This window comes from Cibotium barometz, chromosome 9 (assembly GCF_041138505.1).
Source record: "Cibotium barometz isolate CiBa-2024 chromosome 9, ASM4113850v1, whole genome shotgun sequence".
Lineage (NCBI taxonomy): Eukaryota > Viridiplantae > Streptophyta > Polypodiopsida > Cyatheales > Cibotiaceae > Cibotium > Cibotium barometz.
Genome location: NC_141054.1, coordinates 41,097,105 through 41,114,616, shown reverse-complemented (window position 1 = coordinate 41,114,616; position 17,512 = coordinate 41,097,105). Strand labels below are relative to the sequence as shown.

The following is a 17,512-nucleotide window of genomic DNA, read 5'->3' as shown; positions in this document are numbered from 1 at the left end:
GGATGTGAAGACTGCTTTTCTTCACGGTGATCTCCATGAGGAGATATATATGCAGCAGCCAGAGGGTTATGCAGTGAGTGGAAAGGAGAAGCTTGTATGCAAGCTAAAAAAGAGTCTTAATGGGCTCAAACAGGCACCAAGAGAATGGTATCATAAATTTGATACATTCATGAAATCTCAGAAATTCAGGAGAAGTGACATAGATCACTGCTTATACACCAAGAAAGCTTTGGATGGCAGTCTATTGATCCTCATCTTGTATGTTGATGATATGTTGATTGCCGGGAAATCTCGTAAAGAGATGGATGCCTTGAAGAAGGGGCTGCATCAAACCTTTGATATGAAGGATTTGGGTGATGCAAATCACATCTTGGATATGCGGATACTTCGGGACAGAAATCAGCATGTGTTGTATTTGTCTCAAAAGGAATACATTGGCAAAGTCTTGCAGAGATTAATATGGACGGGGTGAAGAAGACTAGTACTCCTTTGCCTCCATATGTGAAACTCAGTGCTATGGACAGCCCACAGTCAGATAGAGACAGGGCTGATATGGCCAAGGTTCCGTATGCTTCAGCTTGTGGCAGTCTCATGTATGCCATGGTTGCTACTAGGCCGGACATTGCATTTGCAGTGGGAGTGGTTTCTAGATACATGGCCAACCCTGGCAAGAAGCATTGGGAAGCAGTGAAAGGTGTCATGAGATACTTGAAGGGCACACAGGATATGTGCATATGTTTTGGCAAACAGGATGCATTAGTGCATGGTTACACGGATTCGGATTATGCCGGTCATCCAGATAACCGGAAGTCTACTACCGGTTATGTATTTACATTCACAAGAGGTGCTGTGTCATGGATATCCAGGATGCAGAAGTGCACAGCCTTATCTACTACAGAGGCCGAGTATATTGCAGCCACAGAGGCTTGCAAGGAGGCATTATGGCTATCTCGGTTAGTGGTTGATTTGGGTTATACAGGGGATATTCCATTGTTGCATTGTGACAGTTAGAGTGCCATCCAGTTGGCAAAGAACCCGTCTTTCATGCAAAGACGAAGCATGTGGATGTGAAGTATCACTTCATCAGAGAGGTAATAGAGAACAAGCAAATTCAGCTTGTTAAGATTCATACGGATGACAACCCGGCTGATCTGTTGACGAAGAGTTTGCCTCCGGAGCGATTTGCTCATTGCAGATACTTGATGGGCATTGGATGAGGCCAGTTTCAGCCTTGATATGGCCTTGTATATTATCATGTACATGCTGATTTTTCTTTTCCTTTACTTAAGGGCACTTTGCCTTTAAGTGGGAGGTTGTTGGGGTAAAGGCACTATGCCCACCCTTATAGTGTGTACAAGCCCATAAGTTATAGTACATAGTACACTTAGTACTTTTAATGTACTAAGTGCACTATGTGTACGAGTGCAATATACATGTGTGATAGGGGAGTCACACACTCATGCCTCATGAGTTGACTTATCCCCACAACTCTCTCTCTCTCTCTCTCCCTTGTTCTCTCTGTGTATGTCTCCCACATGAATCTCTAACCTAAACCCTAATTCTTCCATTCACGCCATGCAGTGGCTGTATCTCTGCTCATGAGTAGCTGGTATATATCCCAATATTGTGCCTCCTCATATGCACCTCTCTTACGGTGTGCGAGGGTCCTCATCTATCGGCTCGCCTATCTCTGTGTTATGGTCCCCAATGCTCTCTGGGCACGGAGGTGTCTATATAGCTCTCTGCACTCATCATCATACCACCGATTCTGGGACATGCTCCCAGATCTATCTGTGAGTGTAGTGTGTGTGATGGGGGAAGCTGCGGGTGGCGGCCGTATGTAGTAGAGATGACAGCTGGGTGGTGAGTGTGTCTAGAGGTGACAGGGGATCCATCTGGAGTAGCCCGTCATATACATGATGCTCATATATGAATAGAGAGAGAGAGAGAGAGAGAGAGAGAGAGAGAGAGAGAAAAGAAAGAAAGAAAGAAAGAAAGATATATTAACGTCTACGAGAGGCCAAAGTCGGCCTATGAGACAAAAAATAATACAACTGTGTTCTTCCGGTCATCGGAAGAAAAGAAAGAAAAGAAAAAGTGTGCATGTGTCTGGATACAACTGTGAATCATCATGGATCGGTGGAGCCCATATACAAACAATATAAGGGGGGGTGGGGATGTGGATGGAGTGCTAAGGCAAGATGCATCTCTATATGCTGAAGGGGTAGTACAAGCATGCTATGCAGATCTATGTCTAACTCCATCCAGTGCCATAAGAGGGATATAAGATATCATACATCGCCGATGCTGAGGTTGTGAATGGCGTGAACATGTACCCTGAGTCTGAATGAAAGCGAGCTAGCCTCTCCTGTGTCTCCATCTGGTGTCTCATTCGGATAGCTGCTATCTCTCGGTGACGGAGTCGGGGTGCTCTATGTCCAGTCTGTCTAGGTCTCCTCGTGGCTCTCAATTCCTCTGCTCTCTGTGCGGTCACCCCACGTGGTACATCAGCTGGCACTGGCTCTGGAAGAAATCTGTGAGCTGGGACTGTCTCCCACCCCTAGTGGGAGCGGGTGTCTGGAGGAGTCTCTCTCGAGAACTATGAAGCTCTAGTAGTAGTCCGCCAAGCTGTCGCTGGTCCGAGGCCTCCATCAGCTGATGTAGTGAAGAGTGCTACTCAAACAATCATGCATATCTATCTCTGACCCCCTGGTGGGCTCTACATCTACATACAAAGTGATCCTCAGTCTCCACCTCCTCGCGGCACAATCTGCATATCCGCTCGGCTCTGGGAACCCGTGTCGCTCTCCCAGCCTCTATCTCTAGCTGATGTGATGAGACTCGTAGCTGTCCAATAGCAACGCGAGAGCTGTGTGGCATGTATACATCCATATACCGCGGTCGCTGTATAAACCCATCCCCTGAGATGCTCATAAAGTGGTCTCTGTAATACAACATCTTCGGTGGTAGTGGGCTCTCTGGTGCTGTCCATGTCTCCTGTATGTAGCGCTGCCATATGTCTTGTCTCATTACTCTGTTCCTCTCATTGAGAGAGAGGTAACCCCGTGGAGCAGACTGATCATACTGAAAAGGTGGCAACCGCTCAATGTCTATCCCATGATGTGAGAACCACTGTAGCATCTGTGCATACCAAGATCCAGTGTGTCGAGCCTCAGCCAGCTGTCTGGAACAAGAATACCAAGACGATGTCATCAGCATAAAGCATAACATGGACAGTAACACAGGTATAGACCTGCTCTCAATATCACCAAACAAGAATACAAGTCCCGACCAAGAGGGGAGAAGGCCTCGTATGTGAGGGACTGCAGCAAACAATGCTAAGCGATCAAAGAGAGAGAGCGAGGGACCGTCTATATATATGCCCATGTAGGGGCAGCTGACCAGCTCTCCACGACTAGGATAAAATGTCCAAGACTATAAAATGGAAAAAATATGGAAAAATGATGTGAGGGGTGACCAGCCCCTCTAGCTAACATGGTCAACAATAAAGGCTAAAATAGGACACCACAAAAGGAGCCAGCAGCAAGGGGATGATGATGTCTAACACCCCCTCTTAGCACCGGATGTTGAATGAACTCCAAGAAGCCAGAGACGCCGTCCTCAACCATAGATGAAAGACTGCAGAAACAGGTACCAAACCACAAGCAATCTCTACAGCAACTCAACCACAAAAGCAACAAAACAAGCTGCCAGGTACACCACTCCTCTAGAAGAAAACTACCATGTAGGCTGCAACATGCTGCTCCAAATAATGGTGCCAAACCCAAGTGTAAGAACACTTCCCAAAGTCATATGTCGTGTTTCCAGCCTGGAGAAGATATGAAAAACCTCAAAACCAACCAAGATCAGATCCTGTAGATAATCAATCCTGGGAGAAGTAGGCTGCTCTTCACTGGAACCCTCTGAGTCTATCTACTCAAAATCTGTAACAAGAGTTGCGAAATGCTGAAAAGAAGCATCCTCTGGAAAGGTCGGCATCGCAAGATGTAAAGACTGTAGAAAAGATGGGGACCATCTGCTCAAACTCCGTACCATGAGTTGCCCAATGCTGTACATAAGCACACTCCACTAAGGTGGGCATCGCCAGATAAAAGGACTCCACATTCCCCTCTGCAAAAAGATGTCGTCGGATTGATACAAGCCCAACCTAATTTTGATCCAATTCCAAAAAACTCTGGAAGTACCATTGTACCCCAGGCACGGTTACCAACCATAGATCCAAAGCATCCCACTAGGTCCAAAAAACCAGTCTCCAAAACAACAAACCTGCACACCGCATCAAACCCAATGCAGAACTGGTAGGGGGAGGGGCATCCTCAAAAGCATCACAAGGAGAGACAGAGATAAGACTCCTCACAATGAGGAAGGGAAGCAGGAATGTAAACTACAATGGTAACAAGATCCCAAGAATCAGCAACAAACAAGGGATCCATGTGAAAGGATCACAACTCACAGGGAAAACACCCTCCTTTCTCTGCAAACACTGCAAAGAACAAAGGCTCGGACAAAACAAACTCTGCCCACTATCTCTTGAAAAGATCACTACTCTCCTCCAAAATCTGTAAACTCTTGTCACAAAAGGTCTCCACAGATACAAAACAGCTCCCGAAAATAGATCCTCAAGTGAAGTAGCTGGAGATGGGCCCCCTCTGAGTGTAGACAACTCCTTTGGGAAGCAAACAACGCAGCCAAAACACTACTGTCCAAGCAAAAAAAACAGCTCTCCACCGCCAACAGAAGGCAAGGAACATGAAGAAACCGGGTAACTGTGAAGGCTAGGAACAAAACACAGGTATAGATGCTCCAAAATCAGCAAAACGCTGACTGAAATTAGAAATTCAGTATCCTCCTCAAGTATCAAACTGCCTCCAAAGCCACAATCCAAACAAACCCCCCTCTCCAAGTGATCTGTGTCCACTGGAGAAGAAAACGCAACACCAACAGAGGGCTGCAAACCTGAAAATTCAGGCCAGCCAGTGTCCACACCTCATACGAGGAAAAACGCTGAAGAGGAGGTACCTTCGGGTCCAATAGAAGGAGCCCAGGTGAACGTAGAGCTACCAGCAGAATCAATTCAGAAAAACGCAGCAACCATGGCTGCAAATCTGAAAACGCAGGGGTATGCTGGACAGTAGATAGGGCTGAATCTGGAAAAGCACAAGAGATATGGTACCATCAAGTCCTCAGATCAGCAAACAGCATCAGAAACCGGTAGAAGAAAAAAACGCAGCAAATATGCTGCTGTTGGCCCGTACAGAACAGGCGGCCAGCATAAGGAGGAGGTATGAAAACTGAGAACTGCTGCAATCTGCGGTAGAAAACACTTGTAGAAAAAACGCAGTACTCCAAGGTGCTGCTGTCCTGAAAACAGAGCAGCCGACATCTGAAAGGTGAATCTCAGGGGTCAAAACTTGTAAAGGATGACCAATAGCTGCAATGGAGAAAACGCTTGGAAGAAGCACGTGACCAACAACCACCCTGAGAAAAAAAAAACGCAGAAGGGAGAGGTGGAAGCATCCAACACTGTTCTTCACCGGCGCTCTAATACCATGATAGAATGCACAGCGGAAGAAGGGAAAGTGGAAACACAGGAGAGAGAGTGAGACAGAGAGATGGGGAGGAAACACAGGTATAGACCTGCTCTCAGATCACCAAACAAGAATACAAGTCTCGAGCAAGAGGGGAGAAGGCCTCGTATGTGAGGGACTACAACAAACAATGCTAAGCAATCAAAAAGAGTGACGGAGAGACCGGCAATCTCTCACTGGGAGTCTGTGAGATCCTATTTTCCGTGTGCTTGCCTTGACCGTGCTCTCAAGTTTTGAGAGCCAGTGAGGGTCAGTGGGCCTAGGAATCTAGGAGCAAAGCTTTCATTTGGAATACTCGGTTTTCCTCCCTCTGCAGTGAATCACCCTGCCAGGTGTTAGTACGGGCGTGCCTGTTGGTGCACGGTCCCGGAAGACCAATGTAGTGTGGGTGCCTAGCCCAGTGAAGGTGGGAGACTGCTTGTGACACGGTCTTCATCAACAAATTGTTTCTTAATCGGCAACATCTATGGTAATTGATTCATTTGTATTCACTCCATGTATGGAGGAATCTGGCTCATAAGCCTATGAAACTTGTAATCATCAAATATTCCAAGAAATACAATTTGTATTGAGGGGGGAGGGGGGGTCAGCCCTTTCCGGCCCCAATGGTGGTGTCAAGTTGTGTATTGTCATTTCCAGATTTGTGGATGCTTATGTTGTTCATAATTGTCAAGGTTAAGTGATCTAAGTTTGTGCATTTGTTTTCTGATTGTGGTTGGTCTGCCGTGAGGAGCAGTTGCAAGTGGAACCAAGGAAGGTGTTCATGAAGCTGTTGGTGATTCCAGGGATCTGGAAGTCTCTGAGGTTTCATCAAAGCGCACGTCTCGAGATAATATAACTCTCTTTGTTGGGATCCCAAAGCCGGATGGCTTTGGAGTAGCCGACGAGGGTCATTTTGGCGGATTTGGGATTAAACTTTGTCCGATGAGAATCGGGAACATGAACATGAGCATCACATCCAAACACAAGGAAATGTGAAACTGAAGCTTTCTCCCAAAATATGCCTCCTCTGGAATCTTCCCATCGACCGCCTTTGTGGGGGAACGGTTGATAATGTACACAGCAGTGTTAACTACTTTAGCCCAAAACTTTTGAGGAAGCTGAGAATGAAAAAGAAGAGATTGAGCCATCTCAACCACGGATCTGTTCTTATGTTCTACTACCCTGTTCTGTTGAGGAGTGTAGGGAGTAGAAAATTGTCTCTGTGTTCTGTGGGAAGTACAAAAGTCAGCGAATGCTAAAAAAGTAAACTCACCACCATTGTCGGAGCGCACTTTGACAACTTTGAGGCTAGTGTCAGCCTCCACCATAGTAACCCATTCTTTGAACTTTGTAAATGTCTGAGATTTTTGGGACAGGAAAAAGACCCAAACCTTCTTGGAAAAATCATCCTCCTATAAGAAAAATATATCTGGCTCCTCCAGGATTGACCGTAGTCATAGGTCTACTCAAATCTGTATGGACAAGCTGAAGAACGGTGGAAGCCCTAAAAGAGGCCTCCTGTGGAAATGAATCCCGATGTTGCTTGCCTTCTAGACAAGCTAAGAAGATGCCAGATATCCAAGGTAATCAAGGCAAGCCTTCCACCATGTGGTGAGAGACAAGAAGCTCCAATGAAGAGAAGGGAAGATGCCCATAGCGAGCATGCCAAAGAGTAGTATCCTCCTCTGTAAGAAGAGCCTGATGAGAGGCTAGAAGTTGGAACAGATGAGAGTGATCAAGATTGGGTTCTTGCTGAAAACTGGTGATCTTGTAGGGACCGCCCTCTTGTATGCCCTGAGCGATAATCCTATGAGAATCTCTATGAATGATCTCCAAAACCTGATCATCGAAGTATAAGCCGTAGCCTTTCTGAGCTATCTTGGAGACAAAAAATAAGTTTTTGGATAACTTTGGACCATAAAGAACATTCTCAAGGTACTGGGGCCTCCTTGAGGGAGTGACTAGAGGAATATTACCCATAATCGGTGTATCAACAGGTTGATTGTTCGTAAGTCGGACCTACATAGGGACAGAGTGAGAGCCCTCCAAGATATCCTTGTTGTGAGTCATGTGAGAAGCAGCCCCGAAATCCACAATCCAGTCCTCAAGAGAGGTAGTAGTCCACGCCTCAATGGATGAGGTGCACTAGAACAAAGGCCACATCTTTGTCTTTGGGTTTGGATTCTTTGTCGTCGAAGTCCTGTTTTAACTTTTTCTCCTCGTCTCTCTTGCTCTTGAAGCAATCGGGCTGCAAATGACTAGCCTTGCCACAGTAGTGGCATTTCCTCTCCGTAGATTTTTCCTTTTCTTTTCCTTTATCTTTATCCTTGGAGCCTGAAGAAGAAGACTCCTTGGATTTGCCACCGTTTTTATTACCTCCTTTGGGTTGCCACTTGGGCTTCCCTTTGGCTGAGAAAGCTAACTTAGTAGGAGAAGAGTCAGAGATCTTCATGAGATCTAGCTTGTCTTGAAGCATGCCAATCACCGCATTCACTGGGGGAAGAACAGGGCGAAAGGCAATGGTACCCTTAAAGGATTGATAAGATGGAGGAAGTTTGCTTAGTAACTCAATGACAAGGTCATCATCGGGAATTTGGACTCCCAAGTTGGCTTGTTGTTGGCAGATCTTCTTGAGTTCTTGCACTTTGGCCATGACATCATCCATCTCGGTAATCTTGAGCTCATTGAGTTGAGCTTTTAAATGAAGCTTGCGAATGTAAGTGTTCCTCTGAAAACGGGCTGCAAGTGCATCCCATAATTCCTTAGAGGTTTGGCCAGCTTTATCCATACTGGAAAATCCAGAGAGGTATGGCTGGTTCAAGTTGTAGGAGATTATTGGTTACAAAACTGGAGTAGGCAACACGAGGGACACCGTAGGTGCAGCCAAGATCCTAGAATATGCAGGAAATGAGATGATACAACTGAGGGCAAAGCCCATGCTTATATAGCACCTAGAGAGCCCAGTTGGCTAGCATAAAGCAAGCCGACTGGAGCATAAAATGGAACATGACAAAAAAAAGGTGCCAAAAATGTGGAAAAAATCCAAAAAAATATGGAAAAATTTCCAGGCTGGGGGAGGTCCTCCAAAGTGCAAAAACAGCGGGGAATCACCCAGAACAATAGAGATGACCCCTCCAACATACAATGGCCACAAGGTCACAACGAAACATTTTGAAAGAATGTGCACAAGCGGAAGCAGATAAACATGAGAGAGAGAAAGAAAGAAGAAAGAAAGTTGTATTAACGTCTACTAGAAGCCGAACTCGACCTATGAGACAAATCAATGTACAACTGTCAATGTCTTCTGGATGCCCAAAAAAAAAAGGACAAAATGAACATGAAATAAACTACGAAAGTACTGAGCTAGGGGGGGGGGGGGGGGGTGTGATGGATGGAGCACTACTGCTAGAGGCTCAGTATGCAACCTATATGTGCAGGGTATGCAAGAATGCAATGCAGATATCGTCTAGCTCCAATCAGTACCATAATGGGGGTGTGATACATAGGCGATGGCGAGGCAAAAATACCTCGGAGCATGATCTCCGGGTGTGAGTGTAAGTGGGCTAGCCGCTCCTGGATATGGTGCTGATGTCGAGCCCGTATCTCTGTGATCTCCCTCTGATGTAGTCTAGGACTCTGGTGGCTTGGTGCTCTCGGCCTCCGTCTGGCTCGGAGGTCCGCAGCGCACTGAAGTGTAACCCCCTCCTGTGTCAGGGTAGGCACTGGGATAGATCTCTGGAAGAAATTAGTGAGCTGGAGCTGTCGCCCACCTCTCCCTATGGTATGAGTCCGTAGCAGTCTCTCTCTATGGCGCTGTGTCTCTAGCAAGAACTGGCCAAATCTGCGCTGGTCTACGGACTCCAGGATCTGGCGGAGTGAGGGATGTCCACTGAAGATTGCAAGCAAGAACAAGAGCTTTATTAGCTTGAGGTTCCGGAGTACAAGAGCCAGCAAATAGGGCAATGAAAGATGATTGAATGAATAAAAGAGAGCAACTCTTATATACTTGTGCATGAAGCAATCGACTGTAGAAAACAGGCCGACAAGACCTCCACGACAGCATAAAGAGAGATGCAATATTTTAACACCCCCTCTGCATCTTGAAGTGTGCAAAAAAGGTCAGAAGAAAACTGATGACAAAGGTACGACCATGGACACCTCAGCATGGCCAGTACTGAGTACACCTCAGAAAATGCACATGTCAACTTGTTGTCTTCAGAAAACATAATGCCACTATAAAGAGCAAAAGAAAATCTGCTTGGCTCCAAACTCAAAGTAGAACTATGAACACATCACATCCAATAACCTCGAACAAATGAACATGGAACACATCCTATCCATAGTCTCTGCTAACCAACTGGAACTCAAACGAACCATGAAGGAAACTTGGTTGATCCTGCAACTTATCCGGACCATCAAGTGAACTTGCGTGTCGTTATATTTGGAACTCCGACACACGGGTCCCATGCTCCAGATTTAATATAAGAGAGCTTTTGAAAGCTCCCTCTCCCGCCTACAAGCCGTTTCTGGAAGACAGCACGCGGAGGGATGCCCTTAGGATCAGAGCAGGACACCAGACTCCAGTCATGTTCTCTCTAGTCTGTAAGGCCTTGGGAGAGCTAGGGTTATCACTAGACGAGACTGTGTCAGTGTCATGTGACTTGTCTTTGCCCTTCTTTGAAGACTTGCCTTTGTCCTTGGCTTTGCCTTTGTCCTTTGACTGACAATCCTTTGACAGGTGGCCTTTCTTCCCACACTTGTAACACCGACTCCAAACTTTCTTTTGCACTGTCGCGAGTGCCTGATCAGGTCCAATAGACGATGAAACTTTCAACTTCCCCTGTGAAACTAGGATGGATTCCTCTTCCAAGAGGAGAGTACATAGATCATCAAACTCGAGGGAACGTGTTGTGATCTGAACCCGCAAAGCTCTGATACCATGAAAGAATGTGCACGAATTTTTCCTTGAGCTGAACACACGGGTAAATAAGAAGCTTGGAGTTGTTCTCTTGGCGATTTCACTCACCAAGAACTTACTCTCAGTCAGAGCCATGGTTGATAAAGGCTTCAAAGTGGAATTTAAAGGCTAGCAATGTTTGATCAGAGACCCTCAACATAGATACAAGGTTGAAGGAAGAGATGAGAAGCATGAAAAATTCTTTAAATTGAGTGAATCAATAGTAAAACTTTCAACCATGCAAGGTGAAAGATCAGCCTCCTTACCTTCCTCAGAATTATGGCATAAAAGGTATGGTCACTTGAATTTCAATAGCATGTGTATGGTAAGATTAAAAGGCATGTAGATGATTGAATGAATAAAAGAGAGCAACTCTTATATACTTGTGCATGAAGCAGTCGGCTGTAGAAAACATGCCGACAGGACCTCCATGACAGCATAAAGAGAGATGCAATATTTTAACACATTTCACTATTGAAACGAAACGCTGCTGAAATGATTTATTTTGGAACAAAACGTTTCAACACCAGGTAGATGGACAGTGAAACGTTGAACCGAAATGATGATATACATAAAATGTGAAGGTATTGGCCAATAGTTATAAGATGATATTATTCATATTTATCATCAATAAACAAAGAAGACATACAAAAGAGAAGAGAAAAGAACAAATAGGATGAAAGAAGGAAAGAGAAAGAATTATAAAAGATAAAAAGCATACAAAATCACAACCTTTTTTCCCACATGAAACGATATGGTTTCAATGTGCACATGAAACGTTTCAATATTGAAACGTGAAACGAGTTTCAAAGTGAAACGAGTTTCAAAGCCACCGAAACGAGTTTCATGGTGACCATGAATGACCACCGCAGAAGCCACCCCTAACCCTCCACCCTTGATTTCGAATGTCGTTCGGTTGTTGCCTGCTTTGAATTAGTGCCTCCGATGATAAGCAAGAGATCGAGGCTGAACGGCAGACAGAAGCTCTAATCCATGCACATGGCACAACACAGGGACAGCAGTGCATTGTGCATTGTCCTTTTCACATGATCAAACCATTTGCATGCTACAGTCACAGGCCCCCATTGATATTTCGGCCACTTTGCGACCACAAGTTGTGACGCCTTCGGGCGTGAAGACCAAACCGCCTCTAGGCAGGTAGTACCGAATTGCAACTATAGAAGGAAAAAAAACATGAGTTACCTCTTGTCACCTCAAACATGAAGCAAGAACACTTGGTGCTTATATAGTAGCCTTTAGCTACTAGAAGTGTCCATTACAACCCCATCAGGGTGTGGAGCTTGGTCACCAAAGAGAGATTAAATATAAGCAGAATGGGGAACTATCACAGTCACCCTTTGGCTTCATATCATCAATCATGGTCAAGAGATTAAAGAGGAGCAAAAGACAATTCTAAGAGATAAGATACTTCAATGGCATGGCCAGGTTAGGGTCTATAAGTACTACAATGCTTCACTGTAGGGTAGTTAGAAATGCAGTAGGTAGTTGGCCTACCTTCTGGGAAGCTTTGCTCATGTATGACCTCGCGTGCAACAACTGACCAGGGTTGTACCGACCCTCTGAAACATGAAAAATACAGGTTTGGAACAAGTTTCAATTGCCAAAGGGGAAATTCCATAAGCCTCTAAAGGTGTACATTATAATTTAAGGCCAGGGATTAGGTCTGTTTAGAGCCTTGCTGTGATGTGGAACTTTTTTTGTTTTAAAAAAAACTTCAAACATGTGGAGTTACAGGACTAAAGCCTACCATTTTCAAAAGAAATGCTTCAAACATAATAGTTTATGGGACATCACTGTACCATCAAGACTCTTTTTGTTTCTTAACTCAATGCTTATATGTTCTTGTCATGTGTGTAAAACATTACCCAAGATAACCCATCATCAGTAAGACGCCCCATACTGTGCTCTCTGTTCCTGCTTTGTAAGGGGACGCTTCACTACCAGCCTGATATAAAAGTGAAAAAGCGTTAGTATTTGGTTTAAAATGTGAAACTATTATGATGTCCAGGTATGTAACTCACCCTTATAACTAGACAAAAACTATATCTTACCTTTAGTGCATGACATAAAGAAAACATGTGTCACAATGACCTTGTTACTAATATCCTCAATGCACATGCCTACATCTCTACATAAGAATGTATACACACACAGACACACTTTTTTCGTGAAAACCATGCTTCTATTAACAATGACTTATGTACAATATAGGAGATGGACTCAAGATAAGTACATCTTCAAAGAACTTCAGAAGCAGTGGAAAAACACCTCGAACTGGCTAAAAGCAATGTCCTCCAACTGTAAGCAGTCATGGAGGGATTGTCACAAATTCATCTTAAAGTAAGCATATGCCTCTAGAGGCGTCTGCCCAAACATAGCATTGTTTCTCATCTTCCATATTGTCCATAGAGCCCAAAATCTAGTCCATAGAAAGAAAACATCAAAATCACGAGAGTTGGGCACACCAGCCCCAAATATCCAGAATTGCTTTCCATATCGCCTGCTTGGAAAGCGTCCTGTGATATCATCGGCCAATTGTCAAAGAAACTCCCTTGTCTCCAAACCATGCCATTACAGATGTGGTACAGTTTTAGAACGAGCTCCACATCTGCAGCAGTTGGCTCTAGCTATCCCTCTTTTTGCGAGCATCTCCGCAACAAGGAGGACACCCATTAAATAGCGCCAAAGAAACAATCTTTGCTATAAGGGCAGCTTACTTTTCCATATACCCCGGAATGTTTTTTCCACCATCTTTCACTCTTTTGCATACCCCATAGAGTGTTGCCATGTCCGTGAATCCAAGGTGGTGGAAGCAAATGGTTTTACATGCTCGTTGCAGTTATCTTATCCAAATGTAATCCCCGAGCATTGTCGGTTCGCTGCAGCCTGTCATTTTCAACAAGTGGAGGCAATGGTTTATATGGTTGCAATAACCCTTTAACCTTCCTCCAAATCGGTCTATGATGCAAACCGAAGTTATGCCCAAGGTATCCCTCATACCATTGAGAGAATAAGGTTCGCCGATTGAGGCGAGAGATTATGATGCTTTGCACACATGCAGAAAGGATAGCACATTCCTTGTATCATCCACAACATCCTATAGCCTGTGTATACCCAAGGATGCCAAAAAGCATGCTTTATGCGGCTCTTGCATAGCTAGTGGTTCTGCAAACAAACAAGACCAGTGCAGACTTTCCAATCGCATAGAATTACCGATTGCAAAATCATGTCCCACCCATTTGAGGTCTTTCAGTGCAGTCTTCCAATCTTGCACCGCTCTTGTAGCATATGGACAGCCCACAATGCGGCCCTCAAAACAGCCTAGCACCGCTTCCCCATGTGAATTCACCTGGATTCCATAAGCCATAGTTTTCTTGCCTGTACACACAGCTACAAGTATGATTGCCCGAGGCTACTCTTGCCAAAAAATCACTGGAATCATGGTAGCTTTTCGAGCTAAAACATGTGAATATTGAGAATATTCAAACCACCATGCATCTTCGGCGAGAACAAACACAATTTCGTCCCAGCAGTCTCAAGGCTTTTTTATTTGTCTTGGTCTTCCAAAACAATTCCAAAGCTTCAGACATGACACCGTGCAAATATTTCTTTCTCCAAACAAGCAGTGGCAAGTGGAATTGAACATAAGCCATGATCACTGATTGTCCAATGCATAATCTCTCATACAAGGGCCATGTATATAGCTTCCACTAAGCAAGTTTCGCTTTGAGCCTCTACAGTTTCGATTGTGCCGCCTTCTCAACCGTTATATCCCATCCCACTAGGTATCCAAGATGCCTCACCATTTGATTTGATTGAACTATTTGACCTAGCCATAGAAGTCAGTGCCAATCCATACAACATAACGAAATCAACTTTGACTCCTCAAAATTTATATAAAGTCCCACAACATTACCAAACAACTCTAAAACACTCATGATGCGTGTGAGATGAGTTGGATCATTTTTAGGCATGAAGAAAGAGCAGTCTACATAGCCATGTGCGATAAAGTGAGTTCCATCCAGTTTTGCAGGCCATGAAGCTATCCTGTCTACGTCAATTTGTCAATGTACAAGAGCAAAGGATGTGTAGCGATTGCATATAGTAATGCACTCAAAGTGAAACCTTGTCTTACCAATCTTCCCAAGAGGAATTTCCTGACCACTGTCCTTCCATAGAGATCCTTACCTGGAATACATTGGGCAGTGCTATCCCTATACAACCAATAGATTACATGCTACATTTTTGTCCCGAATCCCAAAGCAGCCATTACATCAGCTATGTAATCCCATTACACTATATCAAATGCCTCCGCCACATCCACCTGCATGATTATCACATCTTGTTTTGTATATTTGGCATATTCCATAGTGATAAAGGCATTAGCAATATTATCTGTTATTTGCCTTCTTGACACAAATCCGTATTGTTGAGGATGCAATCCATCATACAAAACACTTTTCAAGTGGTTGGCTATCATTTTGGTGGCTAGCTTATATATCATGGGCGCTATTCATTTAGCGTTTCATACAAATTACAATTCCTTTTTAGGAGCCAATGTAACCAACCCTTCTTTTCACGATGCTAGCATTTCACCGCTCACTCATGCAGCATTAATCATATACAGAAATGGATTCTTCAAATTCTCCCTGAATGTCTAGAATAATTCCAATGCTAGGCCGTCCCATCCGGGAGATTTCCAGTGACCCATGTCTTTGAATGCATCTTCCAATTCAGTTTCACTAAACAATGCATCAAAACGTATGGCGTCCCCATTAGTCACTATAGGGTTTACACATGCCAAGAATTCCCGCCTTGCATTTTGAACATCTATTGTGATTTGTGAAGGATGCTCAAAAATCCGAGCAAAATGTTGCACACGTGTCTGCAACTCAGCTTTTGTGCTCGTCTAATGACTATTAGCTTTTCTAGTTCGCGCAATCTTTTGCCTTCGTCTATTCACATCTAGACTTTTGAAGAAGGCTTTGGAAGAGCAACCTTTGTCTATTATTTGTTTGTAGCGTGCCCATACTTTGCCATTTTCGTATCTTTCTTTGCTCATCCAAAGTAATACAAGTTTTGGCCTCACACAATACCATCTAGTAATGCATGACAATGGCTAAGTTTTGTCAATGATTGTATTGTTTGCTTTGCATCATCCACCCTTTGCCTTAGTTCTCCCATGTACCATCTACCATAGTCTCCAACGACAGTTTGCATGCGATCAGCAAAGCGATACCAAGTTACATCCAAATCTTCTGTCAACCGCATCCTTCACCATTGCCTGTAAATATGTTGTGTAAGATAGCCATTGTTAACAATCAAAAGGCGTTGATGTTGCAATGGAGGTTCGTGGACAGGCATTTGAAAATACAAGCCCATCCATAAAGGTACATGATTAGACAATTGGGCAACATAATCCACCCATAGCTTGCATGTGAATGCATCATACTACCGAGCATTTAACATGTACCATCTATCAAGACGTGCCCAATAGTGATTGATAGCATTATGTTTGAAAGTAAATCCAAGTACATGTACTATATTGGCGAACCACATATCACTAGCATCCATCTAAAGGATGAAATTTTGTCATTCATGTCTTCATTCACCAACATATGAGATGCATAGGAAGTATTGTCATCGCTAGGGGAGTTATTGAAATCCCCATACACAAAAGCATGTGTGAGCCAAGGATAGGAGGCAAAAGTTGTCTCGCAAATGACAATTGAGAAGCATAGAGTCTTGTAAACTGATATACATACATTGCATAACCATTCATCTCCCATGATGATCATTGAGTTCAAGCACAAGCTGCAACTCATGCCTTACAAGGAAAGCAACCCCTGAATAGCTATTGGTTCCCACATAAAGTATATCATAACCAGCAAAGTGCCCATACTTGCCACCAAACTCATGCTCATTATGTTCTTGGATACACAACACATCAGTCTTCATTCTATTTACAAAGTGCCAAAAGCAACTCCATTTATTTGGATCACAGAAGCCCTGAAAATTGTAAGTCACAGACTTTACTAGAGTCATTGACATCTCTATCAGAAAAAGTAAAAGAAAGCTAATTCACATCCATGCACCAGTATCCTGTAATACATGCCGCATAACATGATTTTTATCTACAATTTGTGTGCCTCCTTTACAGACTCCCGCTCAATTTCTAGACACATTTGTAAAAGGATTTTGATTCTGACCTCGTACAAATTGTGGCTCAGTCTAGTTCCAGATATGATATGTAGACTGGGGTGGTTACTTACCAATTTTCTTTGGAGTCACAAATCCATCATTGTCAACCTTCCCTTTTACTTTGTTCTTTCGAGTAGTTGTTGTTTTATTATTTGTCGGAGTTCCATTATGCATCGAGGCCTTACCCTTTAACTTTTCCAGCATCTCAACCTCAGCTCTTGGGTTAACCAGGTTGCACAACTTCCTGTTGGCAGAGGTGGAGATACAGCTTCTGGAGGGGGTTGGTGTATTACAGATGGACAATGCGAAGCCACATGCCCAAAATTACGGCATTGGAAACAGGCTCCAGCAAACTCGCCCCAAATACGTCCATAATATTTTCTGCCAATAGCTAAAGGCACAATTCCAGGTCTACTCACCCCACTATATGTGCGGGATAGTGGGTTTACCAATGTCCCACAAAATACAAAAACGATTTCCATTTCCAGTGGGTCTAGGTGGGCATATAACCTTACCCAACGATACTGCTACTATGCCTAGGAGATGAGTCTTGAATTCTTGCGGGAAGTGCACCACTTCCACCCACACTCGGCATTTATGCTTAATCACATTTTGATAGTCCTTATTAGGTGACCAAGGCAATACATGCACCATCTGTGTGCCATACATCAACGACGACATTTCCAAAAGCGTAGTATGATGTATGCTATCTGAGAGAAGTACTTCAAAAAAGCCACGAGAG

General features: G+C 44.0%; 1 protein-coding gene across 6 annotated transcripts in view; it reads right to left on the bottom strand.

Moving 5' to 3' along the window:
• LOC147635588 (UDP-galactose/UDP-glucose transporter 5B-like) overlaps nucleotides 1-17,512 on the bottom strand; it is an 89,527-nt gene that overhangs the window by 32,390 nt on the left and 39,625 nt on the right. For 5 of the 6 annotated variants that reach the window (XM_086802955.1, XM_086802950.1, XM_086802952.1 and 2 more), the window contains one exon: nucleotides 12,435-12,514. In XM_086802955.1, the coding sequence (XP_086659081.1) occupies nucleotides 12,435-12,514 (80 nt within the window). Of the gene's footprint in view, nucleotides 1-12,063; nucleotides 12,129-12,434; nucleotides 12,515-17,512 lie in introns of all 6 variants that reach the window. The other variant, XM_086802954.1, reaches the window with a different exon arrangement.